General features: G+C 38.9%; 1 protein-coding gene across 1 annotated transcript in view; it reads right to left on the bottom strand.

Annotated features, from left to right (window-relative positions):
• LOC136863217 (dynein axonemal light chain 4) overlaps nt 1-17297 on the bottom strand; it is a 122990-nt gene that overhangs the window by 69627 nt on the left and 36066 nt on the right. Inside the window, exon 2 of the mRNA XM_067139586.2 lies at nt 10094-10205. Coding sequence (XP_066995687.1) covers nt 10094-10171 — 78 coding nt within the window. The 5' untranslated portion in view covers nt 10172-10205. The remainder of the gene's footprint in view (nt 1-10093; nt 10206-17297) is intronic.

Genomic DNA, 17297 nt, shown 5'->3' with positions numbered 1-17297 from the left:
GAGGACAAGATTTAGAAACTACGTGTTGTTTTTGGTTGTTTTGTACTCGTACCTCATACCTGTGACTGGCGGAGGGTCCAGCACGTGACCACGATTTATTGAATTTAATGTTTCGTCATGACCACGAAAAGCTAGTTCTTGCTTACTTAAATAGAGCACTGCATTAATTACCAACTGAAGGAAAAGCCTATTTAAATGTACATTTTCACTGAACTGTACAATTACAATATACAGTCTGGCATTTTCCTTCGGGACATCAGAGATCGTATTTTGGTTTGTTTCCAATGTCTTGAAATCTAGCTGCCGTATTTTATGTTCTGCAGAGTCTGAGTGCTTATGTAAAGAATGTGTTATGTTCAAAAGGGCTGAAAATCCTTCTTTATTCCAAACATTATTTTTATTGATAAAAGGCAAGCAGGCCGAACAAAACAACTTCTGTAGAGCTGGAGAGGAGCACAACCATGGAAATTCCTTAAACCACGATCGTTTGAAACTAAGATTGCAAGATTTACAGGAATGTTTCACTTGTAGCACAAATTTGCAGTGATTGAGTAGGGCGATCAAAACATAGAACTTCATTCTGATCTTCGCTTCTCCAACGTGAAAATGGTGTTTATAATAAAATGCACACTATGTCTTTTTTTTTTTTTCCTGCTAGTTGCTTTACGTCGCACCGACACAGATAGGTCTTATGGTGACGATGGGACAGGGAAGGGCTAGGAGTGGGAAGGAAGCGGCCATGGCATTAATTAAGGTACAGTCCCAGCATTTGCCTGGTGTGAAAATGGGAAACCACGGAAAACCATATACACACTATGTCATAAATAGGATACATATTTAAATAGAACAGCACAACACTACCTATGAACCACGATGCGTAAGTACTCGTACTTCACACAGGATGACGCAGGGAAGACGAAACATTCCGATCTTCCGATAACTTCACTAGCACATTCCGCTATGTGGAAAGTACGCGGGTGACGTCACGGTTGTCATGGCAACCGCCAAGGCCAAGCGCTAGGAGGGAGCACTTGGGAGGTAGAGGCAGCTGCGGAATCTCTCGTCTTCACTCAGTCTCACGCGCCGTACTGTGGCCAATAGCCGGCGCTTTTGTGAGTTCCCCTGGTTCTCATCAGGTGATGAGGTGCTCCAAACGCCATACAATAAAACATTTTCTTTCCGTAAAACCAACAAATGTCATAAGAAAAATAAATTCATTGTGGTAAAAATAAGTGGTGAAGTGGCACTTCACCTACTTCACCTGAAAAGCCGCCCCTGTACCACGGACTTATATGCCCTCTCCTTTACATCCTTACTATAACCCCTAAACACCCTCATAACCATGTGCAGAGATCTCTACCCTTTATTTACAATCCCACTTATGTTATTACCCCAATTATCTAGGTACATAGAATGATTCCCATAAGGAACTTTCACCCCATCAATGCTAATTAGTACTTTCTAATCATGCTTGGTATACTGAAGTTCATCTGTAGTTACAAATGTGAAATTAAAAGCACTTTCTTTATCAGATAAATGAGGAAAATCTTAACTATAATCGGTTTGCTGATTTATTAGGAATTATCTTGTATACATTATGAACAATAAAGAATTGTAATTCAATCACCACAGCTGCTGTGTTTGGAGGATGTAAGTAGAAGGTAGTGAAATATTTTAATTGATTTATTTCCTCAACTTTGATGTCCTGAAAGCTAGATTGTAGAAACTTCAATTTTGCACCTTTACATTTCTCTTGTTGTGTGCTGATGTGGACTTATCATTCAAGAAAAACTGTGTGATACTGCACTCAAATGAAACATGAGTTTTCTGCCTCCATTGGTTGGGTGGACAAATTTAAGAAGAAATGTTGAGTTGTTTATTGCCAAAATTCCAGTCACAGTATGTCATTGAAAGTGGAGTTATAAAGTGGCAAGGTGGAGTGCTATCTAATCTGATTGCAAAACATTAACAGTGCAGTATTTCCAGTTTTGACAAATTTGATTTATTCTTTATGTTAATGGTAGGTAAATTGTAGCCAAACATGTGTATGTATAACTGGTGATTTGTTAGTGATGTGATTAACACATTAGCGCCAGAATTCATTTTTTCTAAGATTTATTTATTTATTGTGGTTTAGTGCATATTTGAGACCAAAATAAACTAATGAAACAAGTTTCAGAATTTTGCACTTTCAAAAGAATAATAATTTAGGTTACAAAGTAGTTTTTTGGATGTCACATGGTAGCATTGTTGAAAAATCTTAGCATTATTTATTGTAAGAATACGGAATATCACATGAGCTGGCCTCATGCTTGCACATTAAGGTTACCACCCCTCCGGAACGGCTCCTCCCAGCGTGACTAGCCATTTGGGAGGGGAATACTGCTCTCCCTCCCCACCAATTAACAACACTACGACACCCCAGCCATCTAGTCGTAGGAGTCATCCATTCTGAGTCCATAATGATCACACTGCACAATATTTTAATACTGTATTATTATATTATTTTATTGTGGCTTATACGTCATATACAATAAATATATACAGTACAAATCCATACGATATGTCCATGTTGAGTAAACCTGTGATAAAACATACTGTTTAACAAGATATCACATACGAAATGCTATTGTAATTAAAACTGAGAGGACTTTTCCTATTTGTGAAACTCACAACCTGACTTTAACCCCTGTTTATCATCATACCATTACTTTCTGTCCATCTCACTACATTATCGAGGTCATTTTGTAGTTGCTCACAATCTTGTAACTTATTTATTACTCAATACCAGTGGTAGCCAAATGCTGCACAGTTCACAGTGTGTAGAGTTACCGCACACCGAATTCACACATGTGAAGAGCTTGGTAGGTATGTCCGCTCTCGGGAAGAGAGAGCCGTAATGTGGTGGGGAGCAATGACCATAGAGGTGGCCAAGTGTATTGTATTAGAGAACATAGCATACACGGTTCAGGATGGCGGTACATTGCAAGTGCTATTGCAAACACACTGCATTATGGAAAGCACATCAAGAAAGAGAAGAAGTGGCTAAAATTTGCAATCCTTTAAAACGGGCTGTGAATTGCAGTTCATTTTCATGCCCGATCGAAACAATTCTAAATGCTTATTTTGCTATCGGACTATCGGCGGACACCGGAAATTTACTGTCGGGCGTCACTATAATGCTGTCCACAAAGAAAATGTCTAGGTAAACCAAAAGATATAGCAGGAGAGCAATCTTCCCTCTCCTGTGCTTTCCACCCAGTACGTTGGTATACTTTTTCAAAGAAATCCTAATTAGCTTCTCCAACTCACCACTGATCTATTTGGAGTTGGCCACCGCTGCGCTGCTCTATACAGAATAACATCATCTGCAAAAAGCCTTATCTCTGATTCCACTTCTGTACTCATATAATTTATATATAGTGGTGAGTCTAGGTGGCGATAGGGAACACGTGCACGCTGATTGGTTGCCTCCAAGGCCAGTAATTCCTATATATATAGTGAGCGAGGCAGTGTTCGAATCAATTCTGTATCCTGAATTCTGTCAGCTTTGTTCCATCTGTCTGCGAGCAGCCTACCTGGTTGACGTCCCCCGGTTTTCGGGATGGCGCTCTCCTTGGGTAAGCACTCTTGAATTCCGTTCCTGCTAAAATTTCCGTAATGTTCCGATTTGCTTTTCATACAGGAGTCTGCCCTAACCTTGCCTAGAGTCTTGCTAAATTGCGACAAATATAAGGTTATGGGTGCATGTCACGACAATTTCAAATTACACAGTTTTTAATTTTCAACGAGGGTGGTGGCCTTGTGGGCACACATGATGCAGGATCTATTGCAAGCAACAGAAAATAGTCTTCATAACAGCTGACCCGGCTGACCAAAGCTGGCGAATAGAAACAAATAAAATGTTCACAAATCTGAGATTTATAGTGCCTCCGTTTTCATTCTTCTATTTAGATATATTTTTCTTACTCTTCAGGGTTGGTTTTTCTCCTCAGACTCAGTGAGGGATCCCATCTCTACCGCTTCAAGGGCAGTGTCCTGGAGCTTCAGACTCTGGGTCCGGGAATACAACTGGGGAGGATGACCAGTACCTCGCCCAGACGGCCTCACCTGCTATGCTGAACAGGGGCCTTGGTAGGGGATGGGAAGATTGGAGGGGATAGACAAGGAAGAGGGAAGGTAGCGGCCGTGGCCTTAAGTTAGGTACCATCCCGGCATTTGCCTGGAGGAGAAGTGGGAATCCACGGAAAACCACTTCCAGGATGGCTGAGGTGGGAATTGAACCCATCTCTACTCAGTTGACCTCCCGAGGCTGAGTGACCCCGTTCCAGCCCTCGTACCACTTTTCAAATTTCGTGGCAGAGCCGGGAATCGAACCCGGGCCTCTGGGGGTGGCAGCTAATCACACTAACCACTACACCACAGAGGCGGCATGTAAATATATAAGTAAGAATTCTTCTACGGCCAGCTTGGTGGGTCCGTGGCAAGCAAAAAGGACGAATCTCTCCTTTACACTACTCCGGTATCTTTCCAAGTCTTTTTTATTATAATTTTCACCTGGTCAACTTGACACGATACTGCCAAATTATAACTGAAAATCCTTGAGGACATATTTCCATGTAAATTAGTAATTCCCTTGTTCCTACTTTAATGTTCTGTACTTCTACAAACATTATCTCTGATAGTCTTTTTTATGAAACAAATGCATGATATATACTAAGCATTATTGCCAATTAGCCCAACTCTAGAAATTTTAGATATAGGAACAATGTAATTTATGTCAATTTTATTATTTTTCAGATCAAATCTGAGAAAATACCACATAGATCAATTTAGAAATACTGCGATGCATCTGATACGAGTACAGAAATCTGTATCAACGCAGCCTTTCTACCAATCCACTTTGGGCAGCGGCCAACAACCATCTTCAAATCTATGCACTGCCGTGTTGGGAGCTAATATGCCCCTGCATAAACCAGAGCATCTTCATATTTCAATAAGCTGGCGGGAGCAATCACCAAGTTGGAGAAGTGTGGCATGCCCCTGGTGGAGTCAATTATAATTGTGGAAGAAGTCAGGGGGAGTTTCGAACGAACCTCTGGGAAGGCAGCCGCTGTCAGCGAAATGAAACCAGATGAAGTGACTTAATTGAAGTTTTGTCCAATCGCTTCATGTGACATTGACATTGAGAGATCTTTCTCTCAGTACAAAAGCATTATGCATGAGAGGAGAACAAGATTGTTACGGGAAAACATGAAACGTCGCTTGTAAATTCCTTTAATAGTAATTGAGTGTGTTATTAAATTATAAGTAATTTTTTCATGCCTATTTTGTTGCCTATTTCACACGTTAGTGCCTATTTAAATGCCTATTTTGGCTAATTTAAGAGCCTATATGCCTGCCTATTTTAACTGTTTTTAGTGCCTATAATTCTCGTCTCTAATTATAACCTAAAAGGCACATAGATGAACCAAGCAATTTTCCAAGATTGGTTTCACTCCAGATTTGTCCCCAAAGTTACACATTACTTAAAACAAAAAGGGTTACTAGTAAAGAGAGTTCTACTCTTAGATACAGCTCCTTCCCATCCTTTTGAAGATAAGCTTGTTTGCCATGACGGAAAAGTAAAATTTTTACCGCCAAACATGACATCGATTCTCAGACCCATGGATCAAAGTGTTATTGCATCAGTGAAGCAAATCTACTGTTCACACCTTGTAACAGACTTGACTGAAGAATATGAAAACTTATTCTGGAAGAGGCTTTCATTGCTGGATGTTGAATATTTGGTTTCAAAGGCATAGGCTGCTATAAAATCAGTAACGATTACTCGCTCATGGCGTAAATTACTACCAGACATAGAAGGAAGTGATTTCCAAGGATTTTCTACACAACAGAATGAGTCATCTGACATAATTACAGTCCTTTGTTTTTCAGCATTAAAGAATTGGAAAATGTAAGCACTGAAAATATTGAAGAGTGGTTGCATGTGGATATGTGTGAACCAGGCTTTCAGCTAATGATAGATGAAGAATTTGCCACCACAGTGGGCATCGCTACAGAAGATGAAGGAAGTGGCTGGAGAATAAGCTGGCGGGAGCAATCACCAAGTTGGAGAAGTGTGGCATGCCCCTGGTGGAGTCAATTATAATTGTGGAAGAAGTCAGGGGGAGTTTCGAACGAACCTCTGAGAAGGCAGCCGCTGTCAGCGAAATGAAACCAGATGAAGTGACTTAATTGAAGTTTTGTCCAATCGCTTCATGTGACATTGACATTGACATATTTATAAACAACTACGTTATTTCATTATCAAGTAAGTGAAATAAAATATTCTGATGAACTGGCTGATGTGGACTTGAAGGTCACGCAGATGCATGCACTCATGCCCTAATATATGGCAAAACATGCACAATAAACTGGAAAATAGGCACTATCAAGGGAAAATGGACGTGTGGGACATGCTTCAGCATTGGAAAGTGTTGAAACTGTCTTAGAATATGTTGAACAGGGAGATTTTAATTATAGTGATGTTGTTTATCTTCGGAACATTCTTACTTGTATACAAAAAAAATTAAATTAATCTCAAAAGCTAAAGAACATTACCAATTATTTTTCGCCAATCAATAAAAACAGACGTTTTCTCTTTTATTTTACCTCAAGTGTTTTACCAACAATAGATGTAATTTGGTCTACTTTTTTTGATAAAAGTTGTTTTTGAATGTGGTAGGTAAAATGGTTCCACCTATTCAATACAAGGCTAATGACTAGAGCCCGGATTTCCATGCACTATAAAAATCTCAAAATATGCATGCATTCATGCCCTAATATATGGCAAAACATGCACAATAAACTGGAAAATAGCCACTATCAAAATTCAGTTCCTTTTGAAACATTGTACAAAATCTCATTTCTCTGAATCGTCTTCATTTAAGCTCATCCTTTTATCTGTCAGCACATTCTTAAGCATAGAAAATGACCTTTCTACATCACAAGAAGTGATAAGTGCATACTTAAATGAAGACATCTGGGACAAAATAAGGTCAAATTTCATGTCTTTGCATTTTTCACCACAATACATCTTTTATAAACTTGACGAATTCAAAACCAGGATTTGAATGAATCACTGTTCAGCTTATCTCTAGCTGCCACAGCTGGTGTCCGGACATTTCGTACCTCGGACATTCCGTACCACTTGATTTTTTAGGACATTTCGTACCACCCAGGTTGTTATTTACCTGCAAACGGTTTTCCCATAATCCCCAAATATTTACACCAGGACAATCCGTACCACTCGATGTCAAATTGGAATTCCATTTCCACGCGAGCAGGTGTGATGAGCCTGACAGACACACTTTAAAATCAGAAACTTAAATAATTTACAACATTTACTAAAGAAAACTTCCTTAATATTTTAATAATTGCCCTTTAAACTAAAATTATCACTTATGTTTACATAAACATTATCATAAGAAAGTTAATTTTTTAAAGTATAAATCCTGAAACAAAATAATACAATAGAAATATACATCGTGTTCGGGCGCAATATGCCTGACGAGCATAAGGATGGATAATATTACTATTATTGTGAATATTTATAAACAACTACGTTATTTCATTATCAAGTAAGTGAAATAAAATATTCTGATGAACTGGCTGATGTGGACTTGAAGGTCACGCAGAAACAAGAAACTACTGAAAGGTGGAAGTAGCTAGGTCCTCACAAATGAATAATATGAGATAAGAATTAACACGTGTGCCAATCAGATCAGTTGTGCCAGACGAAAAATTAACATCAGTAGTGGTCAACACCATGCGGGGGGCTTCTACGCCAGTAGTAGATAATGGATATACAAATGAATACATTCATTAGGAAATAGTTTTTACTTTGCAATACTTCCCACTCTTTCAAGTGGTACGGAATGTCCTCTCCTGAATATTTTAATGTCATTTGCTGATACTTCGCAGGTAATCAACCGGTCAACTGGTACAAAATGTCCTAGAACCACCGCAGCTACTTCTTCATGCGATGATTGCGTATGATGATGTCTTCAAAAACTGCTAAGAATTGAAGCTGCGATAACAAAGACGTGTGATGAGTGTGAGTTCTGGGTAGGAAATTCCAGGATAACAACGGAAGGTTCAGCTCTATCTCAGTAATACGGCCTCACAGAAGTGTGGTACAAGTTTTTTTTCGTCTATCATAGAACAAAGTAACATTGAATTTATAGCTATTTATAACTGGGACACCTTATTCCTAAGAATTACAGAGATCGACGTGGGGCCTTCCGGCTTACGTCAATGTTTATTCAAGCAACGGATAAGAAAGTATTTGGTTAATTGGTTTATGGGATCTCTACTGTATGTACTGACTTTGGTTGTCAGATAACAGACATAACAGACATGCTGTAAAACAGGGAAAACGGTCCCAAATTCCGCAAACCACTATTCGTGAAAGGCACTATCACACAAGTTAACATTATATATGCATCAAAGTCGGAATAAAAGTCATATTATGCGATATAAACGTCCAAATATTCTCTATTAACTCCAAAATCTTCAAAATATGCATTATGCATGAATTTTCTCCTAAAAATGGCCAAAACATGCAAACATGCAGGGAAAAAGAACGATTATTTAGAATCATTAAGTCATAAAACGAATATTTGCAAAGTTTGTGAAGTGTAACTAGCTTATTTAAAAACATGCATTTGCATGGAAATCCGGGCCCTACTAATGACACATATAACTATATTTTCTCAACAGTTATATTATCATCACAGTATTAACACACGGGACTAGTTTTGGCCACTCGGGCTATCTTCAGCCATAAATTTTTTTTAAATTTGCATAATAAAACATTGGAATATACAAAGACATCTAAAAGAGAGGAAACACATTAAAATCAGTCTGTGATGAGAAATTTGATGACACTCATGTCCACATGTCACAAAACAGTATACCATAAATTTAAAATACTAGCAAGGTATTGTGTAATGTTGAATCTTGACCTGCTTGGTCTCAAAAAATAAAGTTTATACACTTGTAAATGATTGAGGGGGACATCTATAATTATTACAGAGATGATTAGTAGCCCAGTAGGTGTAAGGTGTCGATACACATCAGACCAGATGTCTGTAAAAAATGTTATCGTATGATCCATTTTATGCCTAATAATAAAGATGAATTTGTTATTTGCCCGAATATAAGATGGACTTGCATATAAGAGAGCCCTGAATTTTTGGAAGGTCATCATCTTAAACAGTTTCCAGCCTTTGGCCAGGTCTGTTGTTGATTCTGGGGCAAAGATTTCCAACTGCATGCCCTTGGGCTGACACCAACCTTCAACAGGATCTAAAAGGCCACTCCTAACCATGGGAACAGATGCTACCTGGTGGGTTTAAGAAAGATTTCCTCCCCTCAGGGACCATCACTCTCCCAAGAGGTCTCCTACGCCTGAAGCCGTTGGTCCTCTCAGGATGTCAGGCTATTTCCTGCTGCCCACCATTTGCCATTGAGTTCCTGGCTGTATGGTTTACTCAAGTATGATTAGGAAGTATTAAAACTAGCAAAAATTTCCAGGTAAACCAAAAGATGCAGCAGAAGAGTTATTTACAAGGTATTCACAAGAAAAATTCAATAAAGAATGTAATAACAACATATTCACGCTCTCCTATAACTAAGATAATTTAATAAGCTCTAATGTAAATCTAAGAACAAAAGTTTTATTTCAATAAATAATAATGTGGGCTTTCCTCAGTTTTATGTATTATGTAATGCTGATAGCCGACCAAATTTATTGGTGTTGCAGTCATACAAGTTTGTATAGATTTGGAGAGAAACTATCTTGGAGACAATTTTTCTGCTGTGGAGAGAAAAAAAGGGCAGCAAAAGGCTGAAATTAGTGCAAGTTATATCACCTGTGATATTTGTTGGGTTTACTAACCAAATTTGACAAAAGACTTGCCAAACTTTCTGTGATGGTAAGTTCATGATACACTAAAACATTCTTATATACTGTACATACATTCTGAAGTTTACTCCACAATGTATATTGTAATCTCTACCACAAAGGTGATACTCGGAGAAAACTTACTCGCACAAGAGGATACGTGTGAAGAATTTTCCTTGAATCAGCATCTTCCTTCTTGCCATCACTGTTAGTTTCAGCCATTTCTTCTCTATTTGAGCATTATCTTGAAAGACATCTGTGTAAAAGAATAAAGATAACAATAAAAAGAGTTTTTGAAATACATGCAAATTTACTGACAAGATACCCTCTCATTTAAGTTGTTGCATATGCTACAGAAAGCACACAACTAAGGGATAAAATGTTGACCATGCTTACGAATTATGGTATCAAATATTTGCTATAACAAACAACCAAAGGCATGTATGTTGACAATTGAGCTATAGTAAGAGTTTGCAGCAGAATGTGCATTTGATTCTAGGTATTCAGTTGTCTGGAATGTTCTTGTTTTCTTGGATGGCTGTGAATCAAATTTTGTCAGTGAAGGGAAATTTACTCAAAGTATCCTTCATTTTTCTTTTTTATAATTTTACACTTTTAATATTTCATCTGCACAGAAAATATTACCTTGGAGGCAAGGAGGTCACCCAAGTTCATTTGAGCATTATTGAAATTACCAAATGATTTTCATTTAAAGGGATTCTACAGTGATCAAAACAAGAGGAAACTGTTTGATGCATTGTCCAGTCAATATAGTGTGCACAGTAAGACATCAGTATGTACTTTTCTCCATACATTCACACATAATTTTAAAGGTTTGTGCAAATTGTCCTTACAAAAAAAATATCCATTTAACATTGCACTAACACACACAAGCTTTTGGTGAAGCAGTGATAAGACAGGGCTAGGATTGGGAGGAAAGTGGTCATGGCCTCAATGAAGGTACTGGTACATCCTCACCATTTGTCTGGTCTTAAATATGTGAAACCACATAAGGTCATCTTCACAGCTGCCAACAAGGAGGAATTAAACGCACCAGCACCCAAGGCAAGCTTATATGATCCACACCTTTTAGCCAACTTGCTCAGCGCAGTTTTCATCCCTAATGGAAATATACCGTCACATGTCAAAATGTAACTTTTGCTGATTTATATTTGAAACTCATTAGCATACATGGATTTTACTGACTGCAATCAAGCTGTACTGAAGGACAGAGTGAAATATCACCTCACAAGTGATTACAACATATCCGGTGTTTTTAAACAGTACAACTCAATTGTTCATAGTTCATAAGGAATGGAAGGAATCTATAGTACCAACTTATAAAGGAAAAGGTGATAAAAGGAAACCTGAGAACCACGGACCAGTCATCCTGACCAGTATAGTTTGTAGAATACTGGAGATTTTAATAGCATAGTATATTAGAGGGGTATGTAAAGATAAAAATATTGTTCATGAGGCGCCAATATGAATTTACAAAGAAATTTTCTTGTGAGGCACAAGTGGTGATATTTCAGCAGGACATATCAGATCAGTTGGATTCGGGAGGCCAGTTGGATTGCATATCCATAGACCTTTCCAAAGCATTTGACGGAGTGGAACATGGAATATTATTAAATAAACTGGAGGGAATAGGATTGAACATAACTGTTATACGTTGGATAAGAACATTTCTAAATTCAAGGGTTCAGAAAGTCAAAGTAGGAAATCATGTATCACAGGAAGAGAAAGTTTGGAAAGGAATTCCACAGGGTAGTATAATCGGCCCATTACTTTTCTTAATATATGCAAATGATTTAGGGAACAATATAACATCAAAAATAAAATTGTATGCAGATGACATAATTATTTATAGGGAAATAAATAACAGACGATTGTATAGAATTACAAAGGGACCTTGACAGTATCCAACAAGGAGTTGAAAAGAATAATATGAAGGTTAATGGAAGCAAATTTCCTTTTTTTTGGCGACGATGGAAAAGGAAAGGGCTAGGAGTGGGAAGGAAGTGGCCGTGGACTTAATTAAGGTACAGCTCCAGCATTTGCCTGGTGTGAAAATAGGAAACCACGGAAAACCATCTTCAGAGCTGCCGACGGTGGGGTTCAAACCTACTACCTCCAGGATGCAAGCTCATAGCTGCGTGCCCCTAACCATACGGCCAACTCGCCCGGTGTGTGTGGATGGTTCAGTCACCAGCTTATGTACTTCGTGTGTTCAGGCATGTAGATTGATTACTGCCAAAAATAATGTTTCTGTTATGACTATTCACTTAAATATGGTACAAACACTCAGGTAAGAAAGCTGGTAGGATCAGTATATGTGCTGTACATCTGGTACACGTGATTAGGCATGCTATCACAACACACTGCCCACAATGCCACTAGTCGTAAAAAAACACCAGTCCGCACAAATTCAATGACAAATACAGTATTTACTAAAATAACCACTTCTGAGAAAAGACATATATCACATGTTTTACTCTCTATCACATGGTATATCAAACCATTAATTTTGTTTTGTACAAGTTTTGCTAACATGTAACTTTCATTTTACATTTACAGAGTCTATATTCCGACTTGGGCCGATGACCTTTGATGTTAGGCCCCTTAAAACAATAAGCATCATATTCTGACTAGATTTACCTTAGGTTTTCCAATTCCATCTGACCTCTAGATTGCCTTGACAATTCCTGTGTAGAGAAGGTGAAATGTCAGCTTTGAGGTGCAACCTCAGCCTAACACCCCAGATCACACCACCTTTCCATTAGATGCTGGTTGTGAAATCTGGTATGAATAGGATATCTTGGAAAAATGTTAAATCCACTTTGAAGTAAGCACTTCTGTACATAGTTTTTATTAACAGGGAGGTCTATTTTACTGAAACTTCATTGCTGTACTCATTCATAAACTGAAAGGATCATAAACAAGTAAACCATTTTTTGCAAGTATTCATGCATGGCTCAGAGACAATTACAAAATCCCAAATTATTTTGCAGTAAAGCTGCATCCATCCCTTCAGCACATGGTTAACTGATATGCACCCGTCAAGCTCTATGGATTAATACCATCATTTCTACTATGCAATCTTCTCCAATTACAACTTTCACTTCATAACACGATGGGCTGGTACATTTTTACATACCATCATTTTCATTTCCAGCTTCCTGGGTCGGGTTGTGAATCAAGGACCTCCATCACTGCCTGTCTCTCCTCCACTCTTTTTATTTTTTTAGTACATCTTCTGGTTTTCCTCTCCTCTTCTTTATGCACTCCCACACTGAATCTGACCACCTCTTTTGGGGTCTTCCTCGTGGTTTCTTTCCTGTTAACTTCTCTGAAAAAAACTTTTTTTGGCACTCTCTCTTCTCCCATTCTCATCATATGCCCATACCACTTTAGCTTTGTTGTTTCTCTCCTGTCTTGAAGTTTCAAGATTCCTGTCCTTTTCCTTATCTCTTCATTTCTAATTCTATCCTTTTTGGTCTTGCCCTCAACACCTCTTAGGAATTTCATCTCCGCTGCCTGTATTCTACTCTACTCTTGTTTTGTTGTAGTCCACGATCCAGCTGCATAGATTACTAGGGATTCATAATAGGTTGAATATAATACTTTCTTACATTTCTTCAGGACATCTTGGTTCCACAAAATACCCCTTACAGTCTGGTAGAAGCTATTTGCTTGTTGTATTCTTTTTCCAATTTCCTCGGTAATCTTTCCATCTTCTGTGATCACATTTCACAAGTACTTGAAACTTTTAACCACTTCCAGAATTTTACCATTCAGTTTTATCTTTCCTCTTCCTTCCTTCCTTCCCCTTGTCATCACTATTGTTTTACTTTTCTCTGTGCTTACTTTCATCCCAAATTTTTCTATCTCTTGATTCCATACATCTACTTCTTTTTTTACTTCCATTTCATCCTCACCCCATATCACTATATAACCTGCAAACAACATTGGCTTTTGTTGCCTGTCTTCCCAATCTCTGTTTAATGTTCTTATGAATTTCATCCATGACTATGATGAATAGTATGGGGGATAGTACACTTCCCTGTCAGAAGGGAGGGCTGTCAATAAAACATATGAGGGCTGTAAATAAAGTAGTGGCAGTATCAATAGAATTCAATACTGAATGAACTAAAAAGTACAATCATTAAGATTCCTTCAATGTAGTCACCTGCAAAGTCTACTACCTTTGTCAAATGTTGAGAAGCCATTGGGGAACGTTGGCAAGGCGTTCTCTGTTGACGACAGTGACGAAGCATCCTACTGCGTGGAGTACAAATGCCACGTCAGGAAATCTGCGGCCTCAGAGTGGTCCTTTCCATGTCGGAAACAGGTCAAAATACCAAGGACTCATGTCTGATAAATATAGACCTCCCAATGCCACTGTTGCAATAAGAGCTTGACATTGTTTGTGACATGACATGCGCTGTCACGTAACACGATAGGGCAATCGTCTCGCAATAAACGTGGACATTTGTGCCACATGGCTTGACACAGATGTCACTCAAGAAATCGGCAATAGTAGTCACAGCATGTGTAAGAATAACACCCCTGTAGTCGTATGCCATAATCAGCATAAACTTCACCCGACTGGGTTCCCGTTGAAATTTCCGTGGACGTGGCAAACCTGGATGCATGCCATTAATTCGATTGACTCTTTAATTCAGGCTCATAGGCTTGTCCCTGTGCCTCATCAATGGCGACAATACGCTGTAGAAATGTGTCTCCTTTGTTGCGATATCTGTCCAGGTGGATGCCAGCCAGTGCATACCGGTGCCATTTCTGTACGCCAGTGAGTTGATGTGGAACCCACTGGAATGCAATTTTCCTTAAGTTAAGACATTTCGTCAGTTTGTGCCGCACTGTTGACTGAGACCAACCTCTACATATAATTCCCGGACAGTCCATTGATGGTCCACGGAAATGAGACCACTCACAATGTCAATGTGATCTTGAAGAATGAATGGCCGACCTGTGCGCTGTAAATCGGGAGTCTCATTCCGACCAGCACGTAACACCTTGACCCATCGTTCAATCATCCTTCATCATTCAATCATTCAATGCATTCTCGCCACAGGCTTCACGTAATCTTGATAATATTCTGATGCATTTTTGCCATGGACAACCTCAATTATTATTATTATTATTATTTTTTTTTTTTTGTTATTTGCTTTACCGTCGTACCGACACAGATAGGTCTTTGGCGACGATGGGATAGGAAAGGCCTAGGAATGGGAAGGAAGCGGCTGTGGCCTTAATTAAGGTACAGCCCCAACATTTGCCTGGTGTGAAAATGGGAAACCACGGAAAACTATCTTCAGGGCTGCCGACAGTGGGGTTCGAGAACCCACTATCTCCCGATTACTGGATACTGGCGGCACTTAAGTGACTGCAGCTATCGAGCTCGGTAACCTCAATTTTAATCCATGAAAACATGCTCTAGAGTGATGAAACCAACACACTTCACTTGAACGCCACACAGCAATAGCACTCCCAGCTGGATGCCCATTAAATGCACACTACATCTCGACAACAGTGCCACCTGACCGCTCCCAAATCCTATTTGCGCATGTCCGACCTCCTGCGAGTGTCTGGACTACGTTGCCACTACTTTATTTTCAGCCCTCATATAACGGTCAGAGATAATTGTGTTCGCCCACTAACAGAGACTATTACTTCTACTGGTAGGTGGATGTCTTCTGATGAGGCTGAAGAAAATATTCAAGTATACTGAGTATTACACAGCTGGACCCACGGTGTAGGGGTAGTGAGCCTGCCACTTACCCGTAGGTACCGGGTTCGATTCCTGGCCAGGTCAGGGATTTTTAACTGGATCTGAGGGCTGATTCGAGTTCCACTCAGCCTACATGATTATAATACAGAAGCTACTCGACTGTGAGATGACAGCCCCGGTCTAGAAAACCAAGAATAACGGCCGTGAGGATTCATCGTGCTGACCATATAACACCTCTTAATCTGCAAGCCTTCGGGCTGAGCAGCGGTCGCTTGGTAGGCCATGGTCGTTCAGGGCTGTTGCGCCATGGAGTTTGGTTTTATGAGTATGACATAAAAGTAATGATTGCAACAATATTGCCTGTCTACCCAGACATTTTACAGAGTTGAAGCAAGTAAGTGTACTTTTCTATTTACAAGCAATATAAAACCTCACAAATATTGCACTCATTGTGATATGATAGCAACCAGCCACTGAGTGGTCAATCCAACCCTACTCTAAGCCCATCCCATGGCCTGACAATTTCTGAGGTTGAATGGCTGGTTATTAAGCCTCAGAGAAGAGATTAACGTTGAGTGTCTTTGACATGTACTGGGAAATGCTCTAGTTAATAGGCTTGATCTATTTATGATACCAGCAAATTCTATCCCATCTGGGAATAGGAGAGGGAGAGTACATTGCACCTGGAAAAAAGACTATCATAATTAAAGTATGGCAATCATGAGATAAGAGTCCCTGATCTGGTAGGGGATTGGGCATGGGACTAAGAATTCTATGCTATAAAGAACCTATTGTTACAAAATATGTAGAGAGAATATCTGGCCAGATAGTCTTATGAAAAAATGGTAATAGTTTGAAGGATCTAGAATTGATCATGGAATGTATTGTCCCTTTATAGGCCTGGCAGTTTAAGATGCTAATACACCAATCAGATAGGTAAGATGTACACATTATAGCTTAACAGCAAAATAAGATGGATAGATGAAGGAATCATAAGAAAAACCACCGCCATATACAGTCAAATCTCTCTTGTGCGGACACCATCAGTTCCTTGGAAAAATATTTCATGCGAGAGGTGTCCACTGAAACAAGGTTGTAAAAATTAATCAAACATTTTAACGGCACATGACATTCATCTTAAGTATAAACATATATCTTCATTTTTATTATTCTAAGTAATTTCTAACTAAATATTTGTCTGAGAGAAATTAGAGGTTATTTTACAGCCTTCACAAACATTACAGCTTCAGGAAGTAATCATTCAGCTGTGTGTAAAAATTTAGCACAGCTTTTCTTTACAGCGATATTCTCAAAAAGGGAATAAATTTTGTTTAATGGTTCCATTACTGTATCCCTGCACTCACGATCCAGCGCAAGAGACAAATTCTTCATCTGCTCAAGAATCTCAATTTTCAGTTTATTTACAATTTCTCGTGGTTTTTCTTGTAACATTGGCCCACTCGCTCACAGTTTGTTTACTTAAACACACTTAAATTACTTATATACTGCAACGTTCACTTCTGCAAAAATGACTCCCGCTTACTTTTCACTCCTAAAATCCTACTACATCAACTGAGACCATTCTTTTCCAAA

This window comes from Anabrus simplex, chromosome 2 (assembly GCF_040414725.1).
Source record: "Anabrus simplex isolate iqAnaSimp1 chromosome 2, ASM4041472v1, whole genome shotgun sequence".
NCBI lineage: Eukaryota > Metazoa > Arthropoda > Insecta > Orthoptera > Tettigoniidae > Anabrus > Anabrus simplex.
This window is presented reverse-complemented; position numbering and strand designations above follow the sequence as displayed.